Source organism: Solea solea, chromosome 7, assembly GCF_958295425.1.
Source record: "Solea solea chromosome 7, fSolSol10.1, whole genome shotgun sequence".
Lineage (NCBI taxonomy): Eukaryota > Metazoa > Chordata > Actinopteri > Pleuronectiformes > Soleidae > Solea > Solea solea.
The window spans coordinates 7707090-7724346 of record NC_081140.1 but is presented as its reverse complement, the minus strand read 5'-3'; the positions used below and the strand labels follow the sequence as shown (position 1 = coordinate 7724346).

At 40.8% G+C, this 17257-nt stretch overlaps 2 protein-coding genes across 4 annotated transcripts; one reads left to right on the top strand and one right to left on the bottom strand.

The window, feature by feature from the left end:
- The first annotated feature begins 160 nt into the window (after positions 1–160).
- LOC131463150 (vascular endothelial zinc finger 1-like) lies at positions 161–10835 on the top strand. Of its 3 annotated transcripts, XM_058634867.1 has the most exons (7): positions 161–249; positions 4842–5599; positions 5712–5781; positions 5971–6139; positions 8785–8826; positions 9350–9415; positions 9615–10835. In XM_058634867.1, the coding sequence occupies exons 1-7, from the start codon at positions 217–219 to the stop codon at positions 9977–9979; spliced, it is 1503 nt and encodes a 500-aa protein (XP_058490850.1). In that variant the 5' UTR covers positions 161–216; the 3' UTR covers positions 9980–10835. The 3 variants fall into 3 exon arrangements, with proteins under 3 accessions (XP_058490850.1, XP_058490851.1, XP_058490852.1); XM_058634868.1 differs by lacking the exon at positions 9350–9415; XM_058634869.1 differs by lacking the exons at positions 8785–8826; positions 9350–9415.
- A 4878-nt stretch (positions 10836–15713) lies between these two features.
- LOC131463142 (uncharacterized) lies at positions 15714–17090 on the bottom strand. The gene is made up of 2 exons (XM_058634857.1): positions 16963–17090; positions 15714–16392 (listed from the first exon to the last, which is right to left on the bottom strand). Exons 1-2 carry the CDS (start codon positions 17080–17082, stop codon positions 15844–15846), a joined length of 669 nt encoding a protein of 222 aa, XP_058490840.1. The 5' UTR covers positions 17083–17090; the 3' UTR covers positions 15714–15843.
- Between the last annotated feature and the right edge of the window lie 167 nt (positions 17091–17257).

Genomic DNA, 17257 nt, shown 5'->3' with positions numbered 1-17257 from the left:
ACATAATGTATTACATGTGTATGTATCTAGAGTAACAGAAATTGAACATTTTGAGTTTGCAATAAAAAATATTTCAGATTATTTTTCTTGTAAAGGCCAACAAAAAAAAACTACTCCTGCACACTTAAACCCGGGGCGCACAGGAAGTTGTAGCTGCCATGTTCGGCTGCTTTGTTATAGATTCCTTGTAGGTTTCCTGCAGATTTTAGTGTTGCAATGGAACCGAGCTGGAGTACGTTTTTGTTTCAGGTAAGAGACACAGTAGGGCACTAGTTCAACAAGCTGTATCAGCGGTTTTGAAATGGCTTAAACGTTGTTTGGTTACTATATTGTGGCACTTGATTAAATGAATTAAATTTAGCCAAGCAAAACAAAGGTATTAGCATTAGCATACCACTGGCTAGCTCCACTGTGCGGATTGTTGTAGCACACTGCTTATAAACAGCCTTGTCAAAAGCCGAGTATGGTTGTGGTCTACCGAGACTTACCGGCGTAGACTATTGGGAGATATTGAAACCCTCTTGAATGGTGCATTATACCAAAACATGGTGTTTGTTTCATTTCGCTCTAAAATCACCGCGGGGCTAATTTCTGTTAGCACTGCTGTTGATGCGCGCGCTAGGAAATTAGCTAGTAGCTATTGCTTGAGGTATGCTAAGCTAATTGGCTACTGTGTTCGTTATTTAGAGTATTTTATCGCCTGTAGCGCAAGAGTCACTATCACAATATAAACACGTAGTGGTCGAGCTGTAGTTCATCTAAAGTGCAGCTAGCTCACTAAGCAAAGGAACGCAGGATTCCATCAACGCTGACGTTACGCTCTTAAACGAGAAGTTGGCTAACGCTGTATTTCTCAAAGGCTACCCAGCACGCGGACTGCAGTGATTAAACCACGCGTCAAGAATACAAAACTTTACAGCATAACCACAAGTGTATGAATAATGAATGCAAACAATTATGTGATTTATCATAAACACAATATCGCCTTTGGCCGACCAAGAGTTATTTACGCGAGCCAGCATGTATCATGAAAAGTTTCTGTGTGGCCTTTTGTTTTGGGGGAAAAATAGCAAGTGCAGCGTGTTGTACGGCCGTTTGAATCTGGGGAATGAACACACATGTTTGATCAATATCAGGGTCGTATAAATCAGTGCTAATGATTGGGCCTCACGGTAGGTGTGCAGTAATTCTGCAGCTGCGATTTAGTGAAAACAGGGCCGTAAACAACCGTGGTTATTACCTACTTAACTTGTGTGCAGAGTTGAAAAGAAAACTCAGACTTGCAGGAAATTGCATCGCTTAATGTTGTTTTGGTCCTGATGTACAGAAGCTGCTTGTATGACTGTCGTGAATGTGAACCGTTTTCTGCCTCTCAACGTTTGAGTGTTTCTTGAGTATATATTGTTCAACTGAATCCGAGTTGTAATTTTGCGAGGTCCTTGTCTAAAAAAGTAGCTGATATACACAAGTTAAAAAAGAGTAGCCATAAAGTCTAATTTACTCACTGTTGGTTGTGACGTGGGATTAAGAGCTTGTCTTGATATTGTACATCAATATTTTTAACACAGTTTAGGCATTTAAGTACTTTGATTTGTAGCAGATTTTACAGTGTTACATTGCCTACATTTACTGCAAGATATATTTTAAAATTAAAATGATTTAATGTGTCCAATGACCTGTGTAAAACATGTTACCTTTAGAAGTGACATTATTAGTGTGGTAGTGGATGTGAATGCTCCATTGCACCTCAGGTAACCTTTTACAAACTTGACAGAACCCAATGTCAGGTTTGCATTGCCATGCAGTGAAAAATTACAGATGGTGAAATATCTTGAAATAATTGTTGGTGGCACACCAGTGCAGGTTTTGTGAAGATGATATGTTTTATTTTTATGAATATGCTGTGTTCAAATATTAAAATGTGTGCTGTATGGCAATTTTGTTAAAATATTTTTTATGAATCTTCTGTTTTACTTTGTCTCTGTTAGCAGCCTTCTTGTTTTTCTTTGGTTGTTTGACTTTTTGATTAAATTAATGTTTTAATATTGACTTATATAGCATCTTACATTCCTAATGAAGCAAACACTTGTCATATGAGTCTCTTGTTCCTCCAGGAGAAATACTGTTATGGTCAGTCTCTGTTTTCAGCACAGATTGAACAGAGTTTCTGTATGTGTGAATGCAAACGCCTTTAGAAATTGCTGCAGACATTTTCTGGACAGTCTCCTGCCAGCTTCCTACTCCTTCCTAGTCGGATAATGTCCTAGTGAGCTTATGTGAGAATGCAGAAGGAGAAACACTGCTCTGTGTTTCAGTATACTGAACTGAAATGATCTAAAATCCCAGTTACAATATCACACAGACACAGGAGCACAGCCCATCAGTGCAGTGGATTTCCTGAAGCTTCCCTTTCCTTGATGCTGGTCATATTTATGTAGTAAAAGTTAGTGTGAGTATAGACTGTGTTGTTCCACTGCTAAAGAGATACAGCTGCTATTGGTTTCTAATTGACAATTTGATTTAATGGTGGACATGGCCCAGAATACCTGATACTAGTTTGCAGGAGGAGACTTAATAGTTCAGGGTCATCTTGGTTAGGTAAAGGAGAATCCATGATGGAAAACTCTAAATGAAGTATACTTGACATATGAGGTGTGAAGTATAGGCACTGATAACCCCCATTTTCACCAAGCAGTACAGTGCACTTCAGCTCACCACCGTATGGTGTGAGACGGTAATCCCTGATCAGGCTTGTGTTACATAAATACATCGCTATTTACGCAATTTGCTACAGCTACATAAATAGTGTAACTTCATAACAGCTTGACAAAGTGTAGCTTGCATATACGTAAATTCCACAAGAAGAGTAATGCGACACCGTAAACAAGAGGTAACATTGGAGGACATCAGCACAATGTTGTTGTTTTTTCCTGGCATGTAGCAAGAAAACCACCAGCATAGAAAAACACCGCAGTTTCTACCAAATGTGGCACTTAAGTGTTGATTCTCGGTCTACAAATCAATAAACTGCAGTGTGTATAGCTCCACCCTGTAGGTTCTTGGTGCCAAAAACTGGGGTGGTATGGATCAGTTATTTTACCCTTCTCAAAGTTTGACAATGGAAATGCAAACAGTTGTGTAAATGTAACAAACGGAACCAAATCGCACCGCTTGGTGGAAACAATGTCACAGCATTTGTTTATGTTGCTTTCAGACAATAGTTCTCTGTGGGTCACATTGGCCTTAGTTTAATTAACAAATGAACAAGATGTTTTTGTAGAGCTAAACTGATTAATGTTTTTGAGCCTTTATTACATTTGGCAGTATAATTATTAACAGAATTTCTCAAGGAAGCAGAACATTCATATTTATTTTTTTGTTTTAGACAAAACTGATTCCATCTGAGGTTTGCATAGAGACAATGAAAGGTAGTGAATACAATAGCGTCAATGAGAGACAGCTTTGTAGACATAAAATTCTATCAAAGGAGATGCTATATGGTGAATCCATATCCCGCCTTGCAGTTGGGGGAAAAAACAATAGAGAGTATTTTATTTGTACTGTTTCTTGTTAATTTCCACGCTCCTAAATCCTTTTCAGTGGTTTTACCCACCCTTCACAGCAGATTTGTATCAAAATCATTAGAGCAGTGTGATGGAACAGCAGGCTGCTCTGTCTTTTTATGCTGAGAATGAGAGCACATTTGTCTATCCCAGACTTGTATACACATATGCTTGGAAAAATGCTAATTGCAGAAATTATTTTGTTTGAGTTTTGCTACAGTGTGGCAGATATTAAAGCGAGTCGACAACCTGTGACGGCCCTCAGCCCTCTCTAGCATGCTAAAACACATGCTGTGGCCGCCTGCATTGAGTAGGGACCACAAACCCCCCCCCCCCCCCCCCTCCACTCGCGCGCCAATCTTCTGAGGGCCATAACGGCATCAGCGCTTGGATTTGTGTCATCCATAAAAGAACACAGTGGGGGGAAAAGCAGCACTTGGGATCCTGCCCCACTCAGACCATATCCCCCTCCTGACTGACCGGGTTGGGATGCTTGGCTGAACCTGAAAAGCCATGGGTCAGGTCTTTAACCCTGCCCAATGGCGATTATAGAAAAGAACAAGGCTGTCTCAATCACCAGGCTCTGGGCCGACCTGTTGTTAAGTTGCTGGTTACAACGTGAATCTCAGCTTTCTCCCCAGCCAAAATATTCATATAAGCCCCCACCTTCTGTTCGTCCTGTCCCACTGGGGATCTGCCATGACCAATCGGACAATGCCTGCCAGCAGCTGCAGACTTAAGATGTCCTCCCTATGCAGTTTTTTTTTTTTTAACTGCTGTTGGGTTGCATTTTGTGTGCCTGTCATTGCGTTATTAATCTGAGAAGCACAGTTTTATGGTTTTCATGAATTTGTGTTATTTTATGTTTTCCACACTTTAAGTTGCTCCCTGTTTTTTTTTTTCTTATGCATTTATCTGTAGAATATCTTGCTGTTTTAGTTTTTGTAGTACAGTGACAATAAACAGTCTACTGAACTACTCTAAATTGTAGATGCCCATGATTCTGTTTCTGTTTTCAAAAAAGTGATATCTTATTTATTCATTTGAAGGGGACACATTGATGCATTTTTTGATATTTAGTTATATAGAAGCAGTTTGAGCTTTTTCTTCAAAAAAAACATCCGTCACATGTTCATCATTCATCTTCTGTCAATTTGGATTATTTGTCATAACCTAGTAAAGTTGTTTTTTTGCAAAGTCCACTCGGCTAGTGGTTAGCTTCATGTGTGTCTAAATGTTAATTAACACCATTGCACATTGCTCTCTTTGTCATTTCAGCAGGCCAATGAGGCTCTGCATCACCAGCACCAAGTAGCCGGGAATAGCCTCTTGCCTTTGCTCAATTCTGGAACGGAGCCACCTGATCAAAAACCGGTGCTGCCAATTCCCTTGGACCAGAAACCCCCTGTCAGTGCTGCGGAACTTCTTAAAGACAATGTGGCCAGTGGGACTGGTGGAGGAAGTGGTGGGCCTCCTCTTGCCGTGGTCAAAAAGGAGCCCAAATCAAAAACACCTTTCATCTGTGGCTACTGCAACAAGGCTTTCCGAGACAGCTACCATCTGCGGCGACACGAGTCTTGCCACACCGGCATCAAGATGGTTTCAAGACCTAAGAAAATGCAAACAGCCCCCACCATGGTGCCGCTCATATCCACTGTACCACGGGAGAATAGCGGAAATGCTTCGTACATTACTACTGTAGCTGGTATCTTGACTACAGCCACCACGTCAACATCCACAGGTACTAGCGTCATGACTCCAATGCAACACCAACACCAACAGCAGCAGAGCTTCCCTAAGAAGCCTGCCAAGCCAGTGAAAAAGAATCATGGCTGCGACATGTGTGGTAAAGCCTTCAGAGATGTATATCACCTCAACCGCCATAAGCTGTCACACTCTGATGAGAAGCCATTTGAGTGTCCCATCTGTCAGCAGAGGTTTAAGAGGAAGGACCGCATGACATACCATGTACGCTCCCATGATGGTGGAGTTCACAAACCTTACATCTGTTCTGTCTGTGGGAAAGGCTTCTCCAGGTATTATAACATAGTTGTGATCAGAAATCACAGTCATCTGTAAAATTGCCTTGCCTAACTAATCAAAAAAAACTAAATTACATTATCCTACTTGTTGTCTGTATCTTTGCAGACCTGATCACCTAAGCTGTCATGTCAAGCATGTCCACTCCTCTGAGAGGCCATTCAAGTGCCAAGTTACGGTAAGAGTCTTCCCATCAAATGTTCATGTAAACAAATGTGGCCATGCTTCCTAGAAGTCTTGTATGTAAACAAATGTGGCCATGCTTCCTACAAGTCTTGTTTGTAAAGCTGTCCACCTTTTGATCAGATCACGAGGTCAGAATGCTGTTTTGTTTTCTTACAAGTTCACAATACCTTTTCTCTATTAGGCCTGTACCTCTGCTTTCGCTACCAAAGACCGTCTGCGCTCCCACATGATCAGGCATGAAGGCAAAGTGACCTGCAGCATCTGTGGTAAAATGCTAAGCGCTGCCTACATCACAAGTCACCTCAAGACACATGGCCAGGCCAACTTCAGCAACCCATGTAACAATAAAGGTAGGCCATATGGCTCCGATCACTTCTTTGCTTTTTCAACTGGATTTACTCAAATGTCCACAAAGGTTTTGATTCAGACAGCTGGTGATGGTCTGTGCAAAAAAAGAGTGACACTCAAGTAGAGTACAATAGTTACAACAGGAAAAGGATGGCAATTGCTTAGAAAGAGTCACACTTTGACATGCACACTCCGTTATAAGCTGACTTGGTGAGTGAGGGTGCTTGACAATAGAGTTCAATCACAGGGTTATCAAATATCTGCCTCTGTAAAAATAAATTTGAAAGTGTCAACCTTCAGCTTTTTTTTTTTTTATAAATCATTGTCTTTGTTTTAATGGTCAATATTGTATTTATTAACCCACCTATTTACCACCTAACCCACCTTAACCCCCTATCTTTAACCACTTGACACTGATGGCTCCTTAGTTGGGACAGACCTGTACAGGTCACCAGTCTAACACATGCAGCAGAGACAAACAACCATTCACATTTGCATGTGACTGTGGGAGAAAGCTGGAGTACCTGGATAAAACCCCCTCAAACAACAGGGGAAATGTGCAAACTCCACACAGAAAGACCCCAGTTGAACCAACATTTTAACAGAGAACCTTGCTGTGAGGCTCTGGTACTAACTACCACTTCACCATGCTGCCCTTTTTGGAAGTCAGAAATGTGGGGACATTTTAAAATGTGCTTATTGGCAGTCCTATACACTTCTATGTGCAAAGGTAATGATTCACAATAAAAGCCAGAGGTTGAAGCTCTCAAATGATTTTCTTTTAAATATATTCCCTTTCTGATCCAGAGCCAGAGAGTGCAAGGTTTGAGTTTATATTTCCCCACTTTGGATTCAATGTTTCAAAACAATGTGTCTTATGACATGATTTGTTAATGGAGAGTGGAACTGGACTACAGGCTAATAATAACCATGTTTGTCCATAAAAATGATGATTTTCTTTCCAGTTACATGTTTTTCCCTATCACAAAGTGGTGGATGGATATTTTGTTTTTTAACCTCAACATTGCTGGATTAAATTCATTTGAACAAACTACTTTTTCTGTTTAATTTTTAATTTAAGGTTTGTGCTTTATAATTAAGACTCAAGTCAAGACTATGCAAGTCTTCAAACTCTTAAGTTATAAGATCATGTCATTTGTACAACATGTGACTATAGTTTTTAATGCTGCTAGTTTTAGTCAATGAGTGGGACATGTATCAAACACCCCATCTGACTTGAAAAATGTTTTCTTCAACTTGGTGTTGAAATTTGCTTAGTCTATGTCCCCTATTGATAGTGAAATCTCAATGGGCTGGCAGCTCATCTAACAAAATACAATATTTTCAAGTTTCATGTCCAACGCGTCGCTAAAATTGTTTGACAATTTGCTGTGACCATTAATTCAACCACAATACTGTCTAGTCACTATTTATACTCATTGAATTTGGCTGCCCATGCTCACTCCTTAAACAGCATATGGTCTGAACACATAATTGCTCCTAATAACAAAAGTTCAGTATGAGTTGCACGCTTCTAGATATAACACGTTTCACATCAACTGTGTGAAATGGTTTTTCTGGTTAAAGCTCCCTGTATAATTACCTAAACACCACACCACCACCCCTCACCTCCCCAATTTCAATAGGCATGTTTCCTGTCACACCGCGAATAGAATCCACTGAATCTTTGAGTGCTTCTTGGTGCTCTCCATCATAATTAGGCCATTAACGGCTATTTGTCTTGCCTCTGTGTATGGGGGGAATCACCATGCTAAACACACTTCCTGTGTTTAGCATGGTGATGTCATTTTGGTGATATGACAACAAAACACTGCTATAGCAAGAAACCCAGTTGTGTGGAGCTGCTATAATAAGCATTTTGCTATGGCTTGAATGTAAGGGGCATTAATTTGTACTTAGAAGTTACACACTGCTGCTTTTACATGTGTTTTTCTGCTCACAATTAACTGTTTTCTTTCTTTCTTTTTTTTTCAACGATATTGATTGTTTTGCGCATTTTAATTGTTTCAGGTGTGTTGCCCAGAGACTTCACAGCTGATGTGTTTTGAGACAGAGAGGACAACAAAAGTGTTATAATGTTGCATTACATTGCCTGGACCATACTGAGAACTCAGTAAAGTCAGGATTTCTCACTGCTGCTGCTTTGGTTCCAACATTACATTTTATAGCTGGTAAATTGCCAATCTTGTGGAAGTGCAGCACTTAACCACTGTTGTGCTCGCCATGAGCACACATGCACAAGATGTCATGAGTGATTGATAATGTTGGTGGCTACTTGCTCCGTCTAGTATGGCAGTATTTTAAAGGCATAAACTCAAACAGAGTGCAAAAAGCGCAAAAAGAGTGTCATTTAAAAAATGTAGTCCTGACAGCTTCTCCTGCATTTTAGAGTCAGTCGTCCTTGATCAAATTGAAAAAATTGGCTTCTAATCAGAAAGTGCTTGAATATGTGTTTGTTATTGGGACTTTGGCCGTCCAAGAAGAGAAACATTTTCTGTTTTTCTGACCCCAACAAAACACCCATCCCCTTGAACCTGACCATGCCAACTGTAAAAGGTGATCCCCACATGACAGCACTGCTGCCCTATGCTCTTGTAACCCCATATGTGTCTGTATTTCTGAATAGGCATAAGTGACTGGCAGTGGAACCACTCAGGGCCACGAAAAGGTAATCCAGTAGTTAGTAACCAGAAACCGCTTAACACTCTGCAAAACACAAGTGGCCAGTTTTTCTTCACATTTGCCATGTCACTCAACCACAGAAGAATTTTTCTTCTCTTGAGGACTGGTGTAGTCACGATACAGATTAGCGATGTTTTGCTAAAGTAAGGTTAAAAGTTCATGAAGCAGGATCAGTAGATCATTTAAATGAACCACAAACTGGACCATAACACAGGCTAGATGCACACTACCTGACCTTCCATCAGAGGCCATATTGCTTCACAATAATTTCTCATTACTTTGATCTGATTGATAGCTAAACATGTTTGATTTGTCAGAAAATGAAACCCAGCTCTGCGCCGACAGGCCCTGCCCTCGGCTGAGATGGTCAAAAGTGTGAAACCCGCCTTTGGCCTACACAGAGACTAAAATATCCTTCATAATGTGTTACTGTTTCAAATGAAATTTTGAATTAAACCAACAGTTAGCTGGTTAGTCTATTGATCCTGCTTTTTGAATTTACCCCTCAGGTGAGTTGACAGTAGGAGAGATTTTAAATAACTCCTTCCAAGTCCTAATTGACAACTCTCACAAAGGTAGGTTTCTTCAATAATATTACCACAGTTGACAATATTAATGGTGAATTGTGTTTTTCAGTGACCCGGCTAAACAGCCAAGAAATTGAGAGCTTTTGGCTTTCCTTCTTTTGGAGGGGTAGTGCATTTCAGCAACTTTAGCAAAGCCCAAATTTACTCTCTCTCTCTCTCTTCCCCCCCTTTTTTCTTTTTAATATAGATGCCAACAATGTGCACAACTCGGCTAACACGACACCGGTCACCAACTCGGCAGCTATCACTTCATCTATGAACCGCGGTAACAACGCCAGCAACCCCATTACCATCGCCGCTCAGATGAACATCGCCACCAGCACGGTCAACATCACGTCACCAATCAACCTGCAGCACCCCGTCACCATCACTGGCCCCGTGAACCTGACCTCTGTCAACATCCCGACGACGGCACACATGAATATCGCCCATCCGGTTGCTATCACCAATGCCATGTCCATGAATATCACCGGGCCGCTCAACATCGCCATGAGGCCCATGGAGAGCATGCCTTTTCTATCCCAAGTTCTGCCTTCCTCCCCTCCTTGGTAGAGCCGGTTTTAGCCCATGTAACAGCAGATAATGTCTCAACTGCCTAATAATGAGCCTGTCAAAATGCGTTGAATTTCAAAAGGCAACAACTAATGTATTGCAACCACGTGGTTAGTAACCATAATCATTACTTGTAGGAGTCATCGGGTTTGTAGCTGTTTGCTATCGCGTTGGTTTTGTCTGGAGTGTTTTTTTTCCCGCCCTCCGCTCTTTTTAAAATAAAGACCACCACAGTTGGTAGGTTTTTAAAAAGCTTGGAAATGGTCCTGAAGTTCAGTACTGCTAACTCCAGAGCGAAGAGTAAACACAAACTCGGATTGACTCATTTATGACCTGTTCACTAGATGAATTTCCTGAATGGTGTCACAGACGACAGAGTATCTGAAATAAATTCTTCCACGTGTCGATGGGGGAAACAGGTTCCCTGAAAAAGACAATTTTGTACCAAAGATTTTCTTAGTGTTTGCCACTAAAATGACATATTTTGAACAATAAACAAGAAAACCTTTGCACATTAAGACCCTCGAGGAACCAAAAGTTTTTGTTAAGATGAAATGAGTGTTGCACCCGTCCCTAATTTGTCGACACCGTTTTACAGTGAAAGCCAACATGGTAAAATGTTGCCTCTTAATCGTTACACATCATGTATAGTATGTTGCAAGAATGCTACTTATTGCAGGATTTAAGTTCATGATAAACCACTTGCATTAATGTCAGTTTATCATGAACGGGGCTTATTACACTTTAAAAACCAAGAGTATTGTTTTTCCACCTTGACGTGGGTTGAATTATTGGGCAGTTATTACATTTTCATCTGCTGAAACCACATTTGTTTTGCTTATCTCTTTTGTCTCTCTAAACAAAGGCGGTTTGTTTCACTACAACTGATAGCTGACCATTAGCTGGCTCAGTGCAGCAGTAATGGCAGTGAACATGATGTATGCTGTGAGAGGCAAACCCTCTGAGCACGATTTCACACCTGCAGTCTGGATTAAACAGACTCTGTTTTCCTGCTTTGGCTGCTGTGATCATGGTACAAGACCCTTTTTGGTTTGCTCCCAAACTAATTCTGAAACAGTTTGGTGAAGGGATGTGATCCAACCTGGATTCGACCCAATTACCATATGTACTGAGTGTTCCTCTATCCAGAAGTACTTTGCATTCTGGGAGGCAGCAGGCTGTTAACAGTCAACCAGTGAAGGAAACAAGGATTCACATCTTAGAACAAGCTGCCTCCTAATGGTCTTTACCTCCTGCCTCAAACATTCTCGTCGTTTTTAGCGATGCATTTTGGTTTGCATGGATTTTTAAAATAAATAAATAAACCAAACCACTTGGGAAAATAATCCACCTTTACAAATATCAGCCGACTCACCAGAAGAAACGGAGACTGTAGGTGTGAAACCGTCTCTGAGCCCCCTTTTCCCTTTAATTCTTTCATCTCGTTTCAGCCACCGAGCTCAGCGTCATCTTGTGAAGCGACCAGTTAAATTATTTCCTCACCTGGTCATTTGACTTCAAAACATGGGTCATGTGTGAAAACTCAACTGTACCTGAGGCATTGTTTAACGACTCCTTAAACGGAAGTGTAGTGCCAGACTTGTTTTAAATGCTTCCCCTGAAGCATGTTTTCTTTAGTTTCGTGTTTTTTTTTTTTATATTTTTTATTTTAGTGGACTTATCAGTATTTAATAGTTAATGTATTTTAAAGTTTTAAGTATAAAAAAAACCGAAGCTTCCATTTCGGGGGAGGGTGAGTGGTGGTGTGGATTTCACTGATCGTATAGACGCGGGTGAGATCGATTCGACCGTCAGTTTCTACCATGTCTGTATTTTCAAATAGCTGGAAACCAGTCACTCTTCACTGCTGGATTCTCTGTGACATTTGTTAGGATTTATTTTATGTATTTATATGAGGACATGGCAGTTGAAGGTACAGGAGGGGAAGCGTGTCCTCTAGGTTTTGCCCTTAAAATGGCAGTATTATCAAATGTCAGATTTAAGTTTTTGATTACTGATTTTTGTAGAGGTCAGAAGGGTTGCGCCGTGGCTCTCTAGACTACGAAAGCAGTTCCAAAGTTAGCAGTGGTGGTATGTTTGTTCGAGGTAGAAAGTTTACTTTAGCAGGTATAGGATCCGTCACTGTCAGTCAAACTCAGGAAGGTTACTGAGAATAGTCTTTTAAAACCGTGTTTAACAATTTACACACTGACCATTTCTTTGTAAATATGAAACACTATTTTATTGCCTTTTACCTGCGAGTGAGTGGGTCTCCACTTACCGCAGGATAGCGATGCAAGAGCTCTATCCCCCCACTGATGTGGCCGTCCATCCTGGAGAGGACAGAGAACTGAGCAGAGACGAATGAAAGGATAAGGCTGGTGTCGGTTTTCTTTGATCAACAGAATCCATGAAAGGCTACAAACGTTATGTTACAGGCGCTTCCAGTATTGTAGAAGTCACAAAGTAGTCGTGTAGTTGAGCTGACTTCATGGAGGTGAACACTCGGGCCTTTTTAGAGCTGATATTAGCCCTTAGCACAGGAGAGTTTGAAAAGGTCTCGAGTCTCATTCACCTCACGTTGCATCAAAGCAGGGGGAAAACAAGTTCTGCAGAATAAACACTGGTGTGTTCTGTGTGGTGCAGCACTGTATCAGACGGAAGCTACACAAAGCAGACCAGGCTAAACGTGTTGGTCAGAGCTTCTTCAGGGAGACTTATCAGTTAACATTAAGAGGCAAAATAAATCCAGCCTTATCCTTTTTTTTTTTTTTATTAATCTCAACCTTCTCCGTAGATCTCACTTGCATAGCTCATAGTTTATTATTTTTGTAGTTATTTTTTTAAATTTTCATCTTTAACTGGAAAATTGAGGCTTTGATCACAAAAGGACTTGTCACGCCAAAGCTCAGGACAACCTGAGAGATTGCATTTTTGTATGTTGCCAAGCAACAGCCGCTAAGTAAATAACATTGCCACCACAGGTTATAGCCCTCGTTCTTACCCATCAAATTTAACGCTTGATGGTGGATGGGCCTGTTTATTATATTATTATATCATGGCAAACTCGTATGATAGCGACGTCTTCCATTGCGTCCAAGAGCTCTATTTGAGCTAAGTGCATCACCAAGACAAATTTCAGAAAACAAAGCTGTCTCCAGTGAAGCCTCCTTATCAGGCCTGTGATGTTGTACTCTGTAATTTGTCTTACTGTGTAACAAACGCCGGCCCAAATGGCCCTGATGGATCGAACCCATAGCTTTATCGCTGTCAGACCTGTGTTCGTAGTCCTTATGATGCCTTATAATAGTCACACGCTACAAAACCACCTGTGGGAAAGCGCCAGCTACTATGATGATGTGTGAATAGCGTCTCCCAACAGTTGTTTGGCCCGAACCATACAGACAAAAGAAAGTGTGTTCGTCTTTTTGTGATCTCAGCCTCGACTGTTCCTGCACCTGTGTGTCTGTGAGTGTGTGTGAGTGTGTGTGTGTCGGAGAGAATTAGTTTGTAGTTGAGGGTTTTTTCAGTGCAGGAGTTCTGAAGCACTTGCAGCAAACTGTAGGATGTGCACACTACAGAAGAGTGGTACTTAACAAGGCATTTCAGTTGGATGGAATGAGACGGTGATGGAGTTAGTTCTGCAGTTCACCTGGCCACATCTGCTTTTTTTTCTTTTTTGTTGCTTGGCCCATGAATTTTGCTGCATGCATGCCAACTCTGTCCATCAAGGGAAATGCTCTAATGTGGAATGGCATTATGATCTTGGGTTCATTTCCCATCTTTGTTGTCTTGTTTTCCCCCCCCCTCCTCCAATGTTGCATGTGAATGACTGAGCTAGTCCAGCGTAGGTTTGAGTTCGACAACCGTTTTAGAAGGCTAGTGACTTAACGAAGAGAAAACACTAAAAGAAAAAAAAATTAGGGCGAAAGGAAAAGCGCGTGGCATCATTTGTCCTTCTCCAGTGGCCGTAAAACAAGTGTGCCTGAAATACTTTGCAAGACTTTTCCCACACGTCAATGCTTCCTCCTCTAGATGTGCTGTGTGATGGAACAGTTTTGTGAAGGAAGCCTTCATCAGTTCAGACGGCCGATGGCCAAACAGGTCTGGCAACCAAACTATATTGTGATTAGCTTTGTGTTGTTGTTGTTGTTTTTTTAATGATTATGTTTAAACATAACGGTTTTGATATTATGTTTTCAATTCAAGAACAACCTTGAGACATGAATAGCGATCAGTAAGTCACGGTCATGTCATGTTTTGTTGTGACTTTGAACCGTGGTGTTTTCATTTTTTAATTTGACTCCAACCTAATGTGAAAAACCAACCTTTTTATTTGGCCAAATGATGATTTGGAAGACGATTTTTACTCTTTATTTTCTGTGAAGTTAGTTTGTATGATGAATTTGGCAGATGTGAAGGCAAATGAATGTATATCTTTGTACAAACATTTAGTTCAGAGGACATGTTAGTTATGACAGACATGCAAGAAAAATAACCTTTTATAAATCTTTTTGTATTAGAACATTAACAATGGTAATTTTGTATATACAAAGGCTAGGCTTTCTGATTAGCAGAAAGGTAAAACATTCCTACATTTTTTTTAAATGTATGTCCATTGAGAATAATTATGTAAACATATGCGCAATGTTTTATGTGCCTTTTATTTGGGTTTGTCTAAATAAAAGAAAACAATAAAACATAATCGTGGACTGTCCTTGCTGAGTGTCACAGAAAAATCAACACTGTCCATCTGTCTAATGTGATTTAGGTAGGAAATTAGATTTTAAAATTGTATTCTGGTTGCCATCATTACTTAAATTGTAACTGTATGAGCACTGTAAAGCGTCATCATGTGTCTTGGGAACAACACTTCTTGTTAGGTGCAGATAAACACTGGATGGTGGGTCAAAATTAGGGTAAAGTTACCTTCAATACATTCATTGGTCTTGTTATTTCTTATTATCTGGCTCCTATATCCGAGGTTTAGTCAATTATGCTGTTGTCCCCACAGTGCAAGAGTGAAGTGCTCGACTAAAGCTGGTGGTCATTACCGATTTTGAAAAGACTTCAGCAGATTTTGTGGTTATCACATGTTTAATGACTGCGTGTGATGAGTAAGTCATTTTATTTAAATTGTGCTTTAACTATAAAAACAGCAAATAGATAAAATAAGTTTGAATAAGATGTCTGTGTTTGACTCGGCTGCTGCTGTTTTCTAACGAGGGAGCAGAGATTAAAGGATTTGTGAAGCCAACTGAACGCATCAAACTCACAAGAGTGACTATATCTACGAGAGCGTAACTTTCCTCAGCATCATTCCTGACGTTTTCGTCTTCTGATGTTATTTCCTTCGTCCCACCTACTATTTTTCATTGGCTGTTGGGTCAGTAATCAGCACACATCACCTGATAACGTCCAGAAATGGCTCACAAAATTAAAAAATGGCTGCAACAGAGGTCAGATCAAGTCTTCGGATCAGGGTTACCCTCACACACTAACAGGGTTCTGTGCCCCCCCCGAAATCTGATTGGACATCCCAGTTGACTGACATGTCACGGCACCGCACGTCTTGTCGAAAGAATCCAGTTGCATTTTGAATCCTCCTGTACAGTAGTTGGCGCCATGTACCACAAAGAGTTATAATCCATCTTACTAGGAGAAGAAGAAGGATGAACAGCCTTGATAGACAGTGATATCTTTGTTCTAAAGTAATACTTTTATTGAAACATGGATGGAAAATATCCTTTGCAAATAAATTAGTTATTAAACTGGATTGTTTCCAATACCATCATTTTTCATCAAGTTTGTGGAGTTTTCTTTCTTTGCTCGAGAAGCAATTACAGCAGCAGTTTTCACTCCTTTCATCTCACTCTTTTATTCAAAATCTTCTTGCCACTGCTGAGATTCTGGGCGTCAGGTATGGAGACAGTTAAGTGTGTAATGGGCACCAGAGCATAATGGGGCTTTGGGCTGTTTTTGACAATATTTCGGGCTCTGTATCTCTTCTTCTGAGAATGAGTGTCTTTGTTATCAGAGGATTTTGAGGACAGATGTGGCAGAGGTGTCTCTTTAAGAGTCCCTTCCTCCTCTAACTTTTTGGGTGATGTACTGTCCTGCACAGCATCGACGTCGGGCTCCTCCTGAGCGTCGAGCTGCTGAGCTGCCAGAGCAGCGTCGCTCAGTGATTCCTCCTCCTGGTTCAATGCTGTGGGTTTCTTTAAGGCGGCATTAGAGTCTGTCTGAGGGTCGGAGCAGGGCTCTGTAACGCTGGCTGGACCCTCTTTGTTAAGGAGCACTGGGTCAACAGATAAGGGGACGGGGTTGGCAGCTGCCTCAGTCTTTGGTTGAACGTTTTCCCTCCTGGTCAGAAGTATGCAGCTCAGTGGAGCAGCTCTGGCCCAACCACAGACCTGTTTTGAAATGCATCAGTTGGAATGTTTTAATTGACAAACCGGAGGAATTCATTATGGAATTAAGTCGTAGATGGATAGATTAGATAGACAGAAGGGACATGTAGATGAAATGGTTTGCCTCCAGTGTTGGGCAGTGAGGCATTAGCCACTATTACTGTGGTGAACAGGGTTTACACAACAGGGATATTACAATTACTAACTAATGCCAAGTTATAGCATTACGAGATTGAAATTTGTTTTAGTCCTGTTTTTCGTATGACGCGTCACAGCAGCGGCAACGTTGGGAGAAACGTTTTCGGGGACTCAATAAAGTGGATTCAGGTACATTTTTGATTGTATTTATAAAAATAATACAACATTGTCACAAGTAGTGTAACGTATGATACAAGAAGTAAAGTAACACATTCTTTGACTTGCCCAACACTGTTTGCCACTGTTTGTCCAACACAGCTGTTCAAATGTAACATTAACTACAATCACAGTAAAGGCAGGCGGAAAACATTTTCATTCATTCATTCATTCATTCATTCATTCATTCATTCATTTTTCATTCATTCATTCCCTTACAGCTTCCCCAATACCAGAGTAGCCATGGTACTCGTAGGGCTCCAGTTCTTTCAAAAAAGCCTCCTCACTAATATCTAGAAGGACTTCAGTGGGTCTCTTCTTTTTCTTGTCTGACTCCATCGTCCAGTTTCTTTATTGGAGTTGAAAATACCACACGAATGCTGAATATTGATGCTGCTGCCTTTGATCTATTCACTCTGCTGCCTTTGATCCAAAAACATTTTTAAATTAAAAGGAGGAAAATAATCTTGGGGCGTCAACCTGCCGTTGTGGGTGGTGCATCAGACCTCGCAGG